The 12,816-nt window shown below is 42.5% G+C and overlaps 1 protein-coding gene across 1 annotated transcript in view; it reads right to left on the bottom strand.

Annotated features, from left to right (window-relative positions):
- Positions 1-1,191: 1,191 nt before the first annotated feature.
- Positions 1,192-12,816, bottom strand: part of RECK (reversion inducing cysteine rich protein with kazal motifs) — a 47,198-nt gene continuing 35,573 nt past the window's right edge. The window contains 8 exon segments of the mRNA XM_079949373.1: positions 1,192-3,801; positions 5,159-5,314; positions 5,982-6,055; positions 7,992-8,202; positions 10,181-10,376; positions 10,957-11,128; positions 11,537-11,656; positions 12,124-12,312. Coding sequence (XP_079805499.1) covers positions 3,586-3,801; positions 5,159-5,314; positions 5,982-6,055; positions 7,992-8,202; positions 10,181-10,376; positions 10,957-11,128; positions 11,537-11,656; positions 12,124-12,312 — 1,334 coding nt within the window. The 3' untranslated portion in view covers positions 1,192-3,585.

Below are 12,816 nucleotides of genomic sequence, written 5' to 3'. Positions count from 1 at the left end.
TGTCTGCTTTGCTGCTTGTAATGCATACAAGTCTAAACCAAATAATACCAGTATTAGCAGCCACTAGCATAGTGGGACCATAGACTTGCTCAGCAAATGACAGAGCAACCCCCACTTCACCCTATACAAACTTGAAACCTTGTTTGCCTTTGACCCAGTGTTCTGCTAAAAGAAGGGCAAAACGTACAATGGAACCCACAATCCCTTCATGTCCTAGAGGGGGAAACGAGCTACTGCTAACAGGTGTTTTTTTGTCAGAATATTTCATAAATTATCTTGAAATCTCGTAACGTACTGAATTCCAAATCACATTTACACATGCAACCTAAGCCCTTAAACTCATACATGGAAACATTCCCACATTTCACTTCAGCTCCTCATGCTCTGGGGCTGCTCCCAAGAGCCGAATTTCAGAACCAGCATTTGGGCTGAAGTGCTACGTATTATGGGTGATAGGAAGATGCTAAAGGAGCAGAACAGCACCTAAAATCCATTCAGAGAATGTTTGAGCTCTCGGGCATCAGCTGACACAGAGCTTTTTAGCATTTTCTTCAGTTCCACCCTGGCCTGTGGAATGAACTGGTTTTTTTCTGCATACTGGGCAATGTGAGTTAATGCAGAAAAGGACAGGGCTCTTTACTGTTAATAACTGGGATTTTGTGGGAAAGAAAAAGGATTTTGAAGGGGCAACATGTAAGCATGAGAAAGTGTATCTGCTGAAATTTCTCTTAACACGTGTATTAGTTACAGGGTCCAAGTTTTCCTATGCTGCATGTCTAAGGTAGTAGCTCTTTTCTGATGCCAGATTTTCTACAATACTGTTTCCCCCTTCCATGTAAAACCATGTAAAAGGTAAAACCAGCCAACCCATAGCAGTAGGAATGCAGTTCAGATCACACCGTTTAAGGGCGCATGTGCATAATAGATTTTTCCTTTAGTATGGTGCTCACTTTTGCACTAGTCCCTATTTGGTGAAACAGCGCATCTCACATAGTGGACTGGGGTGCTGTTGCTTTGATGCAGAATAATACGTGATGGTCCTTTCCCCGCTTTGGGTCTCCTCCAGCAGCATAAGAGAAGATGCTGGTTATCCAACAGCTGCCTATTGTTTTATAGAAATGAAAGCGCCAATATTCAAGTATGCCATTTTATACCTTTTATGAAGTTGCCGTATTTTTAAAGGACACGTGAGAAAATAAAAAATATTTTTATTAAAATAAAGGTTTTCATATTGCATTGCAAAGACTTTTTTTTTTTTGTAAGAATACAAAACACTTCCCACGACATTTGACGACACAGAAACGTTGAAATTAATTTTCAGTTCCTCCTTTTAAAGTTCAACAATTTGGCAAAGACGATGCAACCTGTATACACTTCAAAAGTTGGCTATCATAATACTGATACAAAATACTTCATGTAGATAAAGTTCAGGTGCACAAGAACAGGGCACAACCCAGCAGATGGGTCTCCCGGGAATGTCCTGAAGTGAACAGGAGCTGTGCAAGAGCTCCGATTTACTTCAAATAGGCTTCTGCCAAAGATCTTCCCACTGGATTGAGCCCCAAGAATTAAAACATATGCTTTGTATAAAATATGAACACACTAAAGTTTAAATTTAGCTAGTATGCAAATACTGTAATATTTAGAATGGCATATAAATAGCTTGAATTCTTCATAACTTTGCTTCTATAAAAAAAAAGGTCAAGAGTAAACTGCATTTGCATCTGTATATTGCATACATTTTTATGTAAGAAAGATGCTAGCTTAAAACATGATTGACATTGCGGGAGGGACACTCTGCAAAACCCTTCTTTGCATGTAGAATTTTACACAAACATGCTACTCTTTGCAGAATTAGGCTCATGGCTATATTCTTCATAATAAAATATAGAATGTATTTACAGTTGAGTTATTCAGTTCATTTTTGGGTAAGTTAAGTAGCAGCAATCTGTTTCCACTTAGAAATTTTTGCTTTAAAATATTCTGAATGATATACCTCTAAGTCAGGGGTTGCTCATCTGTTTTGGCTTGAGGGTCCCATTCACTTCTGGCCAACCCACCCGGGGCTGCATGGCAATAGTGGGTGTGGCCACCCTACACTCACACATGCGCACACAAACATGCATAGACAGAGAGCCGCCCTTCTCCTTGGCTGATCTGTGTAGACCAGCTGACAGGGAAGGGCTATTCCCTGCTTATTGATCTGATGACTGGGGAGGGGTGATCTCCTTCCACATCAAGGCCAGATGGGGAAGTTTAAACCTCTGCCCACCTCAGCTCCACGTCTGCATTATCCCCACCCCCTGCTTCCTGGATTTTGCCGCCAGCATAATTGGCAGGGTGTTGGGGAGCACAGATAAATTTGCTTGGGGACTGCATCCGGCCCCCCCAGGGTTGGTCGTTAGCCACCCCTCCTCTTAGTAATAGACAAATATTGTATAAAATTATTGCAAAGTTTCGGTTGGGGGGGGGGGGCTTGCATAACGATTTCCTCTTACATGGAAATCAAAATAGCTTCCTTGATCCAACAGTTACTTTGCCTTCACAACAGGTGTTCTGTCCCTGGGAACTGGACAGAGCAAGAGACCAATCTAGCAGGCCCATAAGTAAGCTTAGGGTGCTGGTTTGTGTGTGTAGTTTATCTATGTGGCTGTGGAGGAACATTGGCAGAGACATGTGCTCCCAAACCACCCCTGCATAGATAAAAGTGCACACTGTCAACCAACTTTTGATATAGGGAGGAATGCATAGCCCTGTATGCTGCATGAGACCTATATTGTCTTGTTTTCCACCCCTCCAAAGATAGGGAGCCAGCTAGTGTAGGAAGGTTGCAGTTCCCCAAGGCTGAGCCTCCCAGTCACTAGCTGGCCTCCTCCACTCAAAAGGAACAGGAGGTCACAGGAAGTGAAAAACTTCTGTTTCCACTGCAGTGATAGTTCTGCTCACCATCTTCTTATACATGTTGTTGATTCCAACTTCCATCAACCCCAGCCAGCATGGTCAATGGCCAGGGGTGACAGGAAATGTAGTTTGACAAATTCTGGAGGGCCATAGGTTCCCTATCCCTGTTTTAGCAAATGCAAGGGTAAGGCAAGGCTCCTAAATGTGAAACCTGACTTGTACCGCATTGTAAGCACCATGCAACTTAGTGTGACTTACTTCCAAATAACCGTGCATAGTTAAGCTTCTTCAATCCCTACTGGCTTGAGTGCTGGATTGCAGCTTAAGGCTTGAGACAGAGGATGTTTTTTCCTCCATATAGTTGAAAGCGGTATGCTAACTGTCCACACAGTTCACTCAACACGTTTTCCTGATTTTTGAAGCATTGCAAAATTCTCCAAAACTGTTTGACCAAAAATGACAAGAGGATCAAAAGAAACGAATGTACACACTAGAGGCAGAGCCTTCAACTCAGGACAGGGGGAATCGGTCTCCCAGGTAAATTGTACATTATTGCTGGTGCTGGGTGGAGTAATCACTTTGGTCATATAGTTTCCTCTCGGAAACATTATTAATGTTACATTATTAATACACCGTTAAGTTCTGAATGTCTTTCGCAAATCAAATTACAAACCTCACTTGCCACTACGTATTAAATATTGTGGCTGTGAAAGTGAGCACAAGGCTCCAGAAGAAAGTACACTGTGCTTGCATAACCAGGCTGCAAGAAGAAGACATCTTGCGTGAAACTTCCGCCTGGGCCGCGATAAGTGCTGAAAGTGGCACATGGGATGCTAGAGCAGGACTGTCAGAGTTGATCAGCGATTCTATCTTCTCTGCTTCTTTATTGCAGGCTTCAATCTAGGGAAAAGCAAGGGTGAGCTTCCAAAGTATCTTTCTACTGCATAAAACATCTAGTAGCATTTTCCTCCTTTACTTATCCCCTCTCCCCCAATTTCAGATGGCATCCTTAAATGCTCTGGTCCAGGTGTAGAGAACATGTTGCCCTCCAGGCCTTGTTGGGCTACAACTCCCATCATCTCTGATGGTCATGCTGGCTGGGGATGATGGGAGTTGGAGTCCAACAATGCCTGCAGACTACCACATTAGGTATCCCAGGATAAATTACCTTATCCTGACAGAAGACTGGGTATAGAAGTCAGTTTCTTGTGTATATACTTTGGAGTTTGCAAAACATCCTCAGAACACATCTGCTGCAATCCCAATAAGCATCAGCTAGTCATAAACGTGGTTCAAAATTTGCTAGTTATGGAAACCATAAAACCAGTCTGTTTGTTTGTTTGACCAGAGGCACTCTGCGTTTTATTCATTTCTTACTTCCTAAAAAGAACTGGGATTCTGCACCTGCACCAAGCCTGATGAGGAATGGCTGAAGGAGTTGGGTATGTTTAGCCTGAAAAAGAGGAGACTGAGAGGAGATATGGTAGCCATCCTCAAATACCTCAAGGGCTGCCACATGGGAAAGGGAACAAACAGGCTTCTTTTCTCCTGCTTTGGAGGGGAGGACTCAAGCCAGTGGCTTCAAGTTACAAGAAAGAAGATTCCTTCTGACAGTACGAGCTGTTTGACAGGGGAATGGACTCCCTTGGGAGGTAATGGACTCTCCTTCCTTGGAGGTTTCTAAGCAGAGGTTGGATGGCCATCAGTCATGGATGCTTTAGTTGAGATTCCTGCCTTGCAGGGGGTTGGACTAGATGACCCTTGGGGTCCCCCCCAACTCTACTATTCTCTGGTTCTGTGATCCTCAGTACAGACATTGGATAAAGTGGATTTCTTTATCCTAGCCCAACTCTACAATTCTCTGATTCTCAATACAGACATTGGAAAAAAGTGGATTTCTTGATCCTAGCCCAGATTTTGATGGAATGGATATGATTTCATCTCTCTCTAGGACCCAGATTCTGTTCCAGTCAGTGATGGGCAGTCAGCATCACTTCCCGGTGGTGTTCTCCCAGTCTTTTGATTAGTAGTTAGCTCCACGGCATCTGCCAAGTTTCAGCTTCAGGAAGCAGGTGTGAGACAGAGTTGCTCTGGTGCATGATCTCCACAGGAGTCTAATTAACTCACTGGAGCAAATGGTTGGAGCTCTAAGCTGTTTTGTTCTTATTTATTTGCAGCGTTTCATTATTAACATTTATGCCTAACAAGATAGATAAAGCCCCATGCAATCCTCCGCCCCCCCCCAGGTGAATTATACCTGAAGAGGCTTAGGGTTTTGATCAACAGGTGTGATGAGGATCACGATTTCAGATTCTATGCTGAAGTATCCAAAAACATCACACTGTGGCACAGACACATGGAGGCGGATCTTCTGAAGTATTTCAAGTACAGTGATTGGCCTTTTGTTGGCTATCTGGAAGAAGAATGAAATTTCTGTACCATTAATGACATTTTACAAAATTGTGTTAATCTGCTAGAGATATAAGAAGCTGGAATCATTAGGAAAAAAGATGCATTTCCCATCAACAGAGATTTGCCAAGTGAGTACAAATATCTTTTCAGATGCAAAAGGCATCGTTTTTCCTAACTCTACTAACTTTTCTTCAATTATAGAAAGTACACGTTTCTGACAACTCCACACTCAATAATATATAAACAAATCTGGTGATCTGGGGACTGGGAAAAGCCCTCCTTTTCACTACAAGAATGTTGGGTGTCCGGCATACCAAGTGGTTATAAACACACTACGGGAGGCAATCACTTGGCAGGCAGCCTTCAATATCCACCCCCAATTCAGATATAGGCTGCACAGTGCACATGCAAGACTAACATCATAACATCCACTAGTAAAGCCTTGTTTGAACTCAATTGTAAATTCCATTGAATGCCTTTTCAGACAGAACTGGGTGCTGGACTACAGCCATAATACCAGTGCCATTTTTCAAGAAAAAGAGGTGCCAGAACTCACTGTGAAGGTTTCCTTCATTCTCTTAGCAGTGGTGCTCACCTGAGAGTTTCTGGCTGAAAAAAAGCCCTGTATAATACTATAAAGTTGTCATAAGAAAACTTGAGGTACTTACCTTGGCGAAGGTATCCAGCTTTTCTTTATCATACAAGACCCTGAGTATTGCAGCATACAAAGAACAGCAAGCTCCTGAATAACAAGCAGAACCCCAGAGAGAGAGAGAGAGAGAGTAGAGTGACTTGTAAAAGGAATGTACAGCTTATGGGTTCATCTTGAGTTCTCTAAAAATGCCAGAGGACTGTAAGGATCCTGGTGGGTGATACTGAAGGGCCATCTATCCAACATCCTGCTTCACACAGTGATCAACCAGATGCAAAACGTGAAGGCAACAGCCCTTTCATGGACACAGCTGCATACATGTCATCAAGCTGGAATGTGTGCAGGAAGAGGAGAGTGACCAAGGGGATAAAGTATCTGGAAACCAAGCCTTATGAGGAACAGTGGAGGAGAGAAGACTTGAGAGGTGGCATGATAGCGCCTTCAAATATCTGAAAGGCTGTCACATGGGAGACAGAGCCAGAGGGTAGGAAGAAGCTAAGGGATTCAAATTACGAGAAAGGAGATTCCAACTAAACATTAGAAAGAACATTTCGACCAAGTTTTGCTTTGTTTTCTCAGTTGTATTTATCATGTTGCTGTTAAAAAAAACAATAACATAATAATAATAAATATGCATTTTTTAAAAAAAGAAAAAGAAAGACCATTCTAACAGTAAGTGCTGTTTGATAGTGGAACGGACCCCCTCAGAAGGCGATGGACTCTCCTTCATTGGAATTTTTTAAACAGATGTTGGATGACCATCCGTCTCGGGTTCTTCAGCTGTGATTCCTGCATTGAAGGGGGTTGGACTGGATGGCCCTTGGGGCCCCAACTCTACAATTCTTTGATTTTATGGCTAACAAAAGAATTGGAGGCAGGGATGCTCTCATAGTTCCTTAAAGGTAAAGGGACCCCTGACCGTTAGGTCCAGCCGTGGACGACTCTGGGGTTGCGGCGTTCATCTTGCTTTACTGGCCAAGGGAGCCGGCATACAGCTTCCGGGTCATGTGGCCAGCATGACTAAGCCGCTTGTGGCGAAACCAGAGCAGCGCACAGAAATGCTGTTTACCTTCCCGCCGGAGTGGTACCTATTTATCTACTTGCACTTTGACATGCTTTCGAACTGCTAGAAGAAGAGTTTGGATTTGATATCCCGCCTTTCACTCCCCTTCAGGAGTCTCAAAGCGGCTAACATTCTCCTTTCCCTTCCTCCCCCACAACAAACACTCTGTGAGGTAAGTGGGACTGAGAGACTTCAAAGAAGTGTGACTAGCCCAAGGTCACCCAGCAGCTGCATGTGGAGGAGCGGAGACTCGAACCCGGTTCCCCAGATTACAAGACTATCGCTCTTAACCACTACACCACACGCGGGGATCTGAACCGCCGACCTTCTGATCTCAAGCCCAAGAGGCTTAGTGGTTTAGACCACAGCGCCACCCGTGTCCCATAGTTCCTTAGCAGGTCTAATTCTCTAAGCTTATACCATATAAGCTAATACCTATAAACATGTCTTATGGCAGCATATTCTAGTAAGTTAAAAATATGTTGAAAGAAGAATGAAAATGAACAGTTCATGGATTCTATGACTACTTCTGTTCTAAACATTTGTAACTCAAGCACAAGCCAGGGCTTGAGTGCACATCAGTTTTACACAGGGCAAATTTGTATGCTCTTGGTTTGCAGGATGGGCACCTTTCTGTACATGACTTGTGCGGAACTGCTCTTGAATCCTCAAATTTACACAGCAATGTGAGAACTATCTCCGGATTTGTCAGATTGCTTTTCTTCCACAGAAGAGGGGAGAAAGACTGCACTGGAGAGCAGGCCACTCTGTGCACATACCTCCCCAAGGTGAAAACAGAAAACGTATGATTATGGGTTCACCCAAGAGCTGCTCCCACTAGACTGTCTATCAGGAAATCTAATACAGGTAAGCAAGGCATCCAAAACTATGCTCCTTCTAATAGGTCCCACTCCACTACTTTTCTATGGCTGCCTTTCAGAATAGCAATATCCGTTTTCTGACCTGGTGGGGTAACTGACTTGTATCCAGTTGCTGCAAGACGAGGACATGTAACAGACGCACATTCTCCTTGATAACTGTAGTCAGAAAGGACTCCTACAGCTTGACAAGGTCCCTTGTAGTCTATAGCCACACGATCAGAATACGCAGCGCACACATTGTTGTAGGTTTCACCATTATGGCCACATACCAAATCAACTGATTTGCAAAATGACTGGAAAATGGAACAAAGTGGAAAATGGAAACAGTATAGATCTACAGTCCATAGCAAATTAAATGCATAATGTAATCTCTGAAACTACTCAGCAAACTATACAATTACCAGAAACCAGATAAAAATATATTGAAGTTCTGCTCCACCTTTCTCCCAAAATAACCTAAGCTAGCAAACACCAAAGTGATAAATCAATACTATTAAAAATAAAATGAACATGTATTTGAAACCTCTAAAAACATGAACATTTGAAAATGCCTAAAACAGTCACATGCCCTCACAGTTAACAATGTCAAGGTTGCCAGAAACAGTATCTTTCAGCCAGCAAATGCCCGGGGGACCAGGAATGTTTTAAAGTTCTTCCTAAAAGTTAGTAATTAGAGAAACAGCTGTATCTCAGGGAGGGCATTTCCCAAAGTGGGAACTGCCCTGTGTCAAGGCCAACCAGGCACCTCCCAGTGGCAGTGCCATCAATGGTTCCATGCCAATTGTGGGGCCTGAAACTGTTGATACTGGGGGAAGTGACTTGAATAAGCCACTTCAGGGTGGAAAAAAGCAGTTCTGTGAAAACTTCTCTAAGCCGACTGAGAAAGTGAAAAGCTATGGACTTCATTAGTAAGAACAAAATAAAAGAAAAAAAATTCCTTCCAGTAGCACCTTAAAGACCAACTAAGTTAGTTCTAGGTATGAGCTTTCGTGTGCATGCACACTTCTTCAGATACACTGAAACAGAAGTCACCAGACCCTTCTATATAGTGAGAAGGTGGGGAGGGGTATTACTCAGAAGGGTGGTGGGAATGGGTGATTGGCAGATAGCTGTGATGAGCCTGTTGACGACTCTTAACGACTGCAATAGGTCTTACAGGAAAAAGCAAGGGGTTCATTAGTAAAATCATTGTTTTACACTGTCATTGACCCTTCTTTAGGCTTTGTGAATGCCTGCAGGTCGCAGTAGTTCAAATTTAAAAGAATTGTGGAAAAAAGCTCTGACTGAATTTAAAATAGTGAATGATGCCAGAAACAAAGGAAAGCTGAAGAACCTTCCTCCAATACTGTGCTGAATTGCTTTCAACTGTAGACTGCAAACTATCTTTTTCCTAGCTAGTACGATCTCTTACAATCCCCAGGACACCATAAAAATACCTATGTTTTTGACAGGGAGCCCCAAAGGGCTGTTTGACATGGCTACACGATGGCTCAAGAGTAATAACTTTAAAAGCCACAGAGTGAAAGCAGACAAAATGCCCAAGATGATGCTCAGCTATACTATTTGAGTGCAGGTGGAGAATCAAATGAATGAACACTCCCCTAAATAGAACACTCCTTACATGTATAAAACTTGCAAGAAGGCTGGAAGTTAGACATGCACTTCTGCACGTCTGAGAAACATTTTTATGGAGGTGGATTCAAACACCTGACTCAGTCTGAAATTGTATAATCAACTAACAGATGGTATTAATTAGGTGGTATTAATACACCCAATACTTGGGTTTCTACCATCATAGTAGTACTATAAAGATCAAAATTAAGATGGAGTTTGAGGAGTAACAGAAGTTCCAAATCAGTAATTTGACACCGCAAAGCCCCAGAAGGACTGTGCCATTATCCATAGTGACTAGCAGTTTCAGCTCAGGTGGCACAGTGCAAATAAATGCCTTTTTAATAATATATTGTGCATTCAAATTCTCTCACCTGGTTAAATATAACACAGAGGAAGCACAAAGCAGGAAAAATGACCCAGAGACAGTGGCGTAGCGTGGGTTGTCAGTACCTAGGGAAAGGCAAGTAATTTGCGCCCCCTAACCCGTGGATTTGCGTCCCCTAACCCTAATCCCCAGATGTTGCGCCCGGTGCGGCCGGCCCCCCCTGCACCCCCCACGCTACGCCACTGCCCAGAGAGGAACAAGTTTGGTTGGGTCCACCTTAACAGTGGAACAATAAAAACCATATTTAAGTAATATGAAATATTATTCCATACCTGACATGGACCTTTGTATGATACACTTTTCCCTTTTTGGTGCAGAACACATGGACTGCTATATTCTATATTGTCTGTATCACAAACAGGATCTCGCAACTGGTCACCACAACTCAATTGTCTGGGCACACATTCGTACTGGTTACATCCAAACTTCTCAAAACTCGTTAAGCAAACCTGTGGCTTTGGTATACATCTGGATTAAATAATATTTTCATGTTATTTGTTATTTTTCCCAAAAAAACCAGCAACAACAGATTGAGATAATTTTGAAAAAAGCAGAGGTTAACACTGGCCCCAAAAGAGTGGCAGAAAAGTAATGTGCCAAAAATATTTAAGTACCCAGTTGCATTACAAACACAAAAAGAATTCCAGCCCTCTATAAACCTAAGAATTTATGTTGTTCTTGTAGACTGAAGGGCACTGCAAATGTAGTTGTATGCTTCACTTCCAGGGTGCAGGAAGACGGGGTGAAAGATCACATCCTCTGAGGCGGAACCTCTCACGACTCTCCCAATAGCAAATCTATGCCAACCAATTACTTACAAAAAATAACACAATAGGAAGGAAACTGCAAGAAAAAACAAATGGGCAAAATCGAAATCTCCTCTTGAAAATTATCCATGTACAAGTTAGGCAGAACACCTACTGACTGATATGGTGACTAGTTTGAATTCATCCTTGTCTGTACGTAAGCCAAATTATGTTATGGCACAACTGAATTTTTATAAGCAAGCTAACTTCCTAGAGTGCTACAGATTTTCTTAAATATTTACCTCTGATTTTTAAAGCAGGGATTAGGGTTGCAAGGATCCTTGGAGATGCAGGATCCAAATTCAAACTGATTGTCCTGAAGCCCAACACAACGTGCTATACATACGCTTGGATAGGTACGACCGTTCTGTCCACACACTGGGACAAACTGATCAGCACAGTTACATGGCAGACCTGAAAGAGTTAAAACTTTTGTTAGGAACTTGCAGATTCCCAAAGAGGCTGGAATTCTGAGGTCTGTACTCCTAATATCTATAGCAAAAGCGCAGACTAGCAAGCCTGATTTGAACGGCCATGATCCAACAGAGAGTTTAACCACACTTAAGCCCACTGAAATAAAAGAATTTAATCACACAGCTGTGTTGGGAGCATGGCTCTTCTTTTTTAAATCTGTTACAGGAAGATATGAACATTCGTTTATTATTAGAATTATGGGATTTGCTTTGCATTTAACTGCTGGATTCTGAATACTGGACAAGCTACTGAACTGTCTTCAATAGCAGCCTCAAAGAGTTGCTACAGGGAATATCTTGGCAAAGTACAGCCAGGAAATAAAACACACCACACACACACAAATCCTACCTGTAATGTCATGCTCATCATCTGAGTTGTATTCATTTAGACACTGGCGAGTGGAGCAGATCAGATTCCCAGCAAAACAAGAACAGACATTGCAACCTATTTTGAAAGGTTTTCCATGGCCTTAAAATAAAACAAATGCATTAATAAAGAGCCGCTTCAGGGAGAAGCAGAAACAACAGTCTGCACCCATACTGGGAGCAAAACTCTCCACCTGGATGGTCCCGGGCGGGGGGGGGGGGGGGGGAGAGAGGAATAGCCGGACAAAGATGAAAGGTGGTGGGCAAGAGAACTATTGCCACTGCTCTGTCCCCCTGCACCTCCTCAGATAAAGCAAGGTGGGGGAAAGGCCCCAAGGTGAGTTACTCTGGACCCCTTGCTCTCCCCCATGTATATAACTTCACCTACCTAGGGAAGCTGGCCAGGAACAAAACTTTTAACAACCACCAAGTCTAAGACGCTGAAGATCCCAACATAAACTTTGCTTCCTGAGGCTGAGCCAGTTTGGGAGTTGCACTCTCAAATGCCCTTCCTTATGCTACCATAGAACAGGAAATTTTCAGAGCTTAATAATCTGCAACAGTACATACCTTTTCTTTCCCCTCCAACAATGCATGATTTTTGGAGGTCAACACAGTGCAGTTCCATACAGTTTTCCAGCAGCCCACTCTGGCCACACGTGCAGATCTTATAGCAACCCACATCTCCTGCAGAGGACGGAACCTGGATGAGGGTTCCTTGGCGGACAATAAAATCGGAAGCTTCGCCCAACTTGCAGCCTGGGCAAAGATGGCAAAGTGTTACTGAACTACAGGCGAAATATTTAAAGGCTTTTACATAGCAAGAAAGACTACACATGTAAAAAATTATTTGGGGAAAAGGTGTAGCATACTACTTTACATTTGAAGGTACAGAAGACATTGGAAGATAGAACCGTTTCATCTCCAGAAATGTGTCTTCAAGAGCAAGAACCATCAATGTTTGTTTGTTTGTTTGTTTGTTTGTTTGTTTATTCATTAATTTCTATCCTGCTCTTACAATGTACATTAGAAAATAAAGATGTCTCACCTCAAGCCTACCATGCTTATGAAGACAATACATGTAAATCTCTCTGAATTCATTGGAATTTACTATAAAGTTCAAAATGTTAGCCTTTCAGTCTAACACCTCAGTCTTAAACACATTTACATGGGAAAGGCCTCACTGGAGGTTTATTTTATTTTATTTTATTATGTTACATTTCTAAACAAAAAATCTGTCACTTTGTATTTCTTAGTACAGAA

The sequence above is a fragment of the Podarcis cretensis genome, assembly GCF_951804945.1.
Source record: "Podarcis cretensis genome assembly, chromosome: 13".
Lineage (NCBI taxonomy): Eukaryota > Metazoa > Chordata > Lepidosauria > Squamata > Lacertidae > Podarcis > Podarcis cretensis.
Note: the sequence above shows the minus strand (reverse complement) of the source record. Positions and strands in the feature narration are given on the sequence as shown.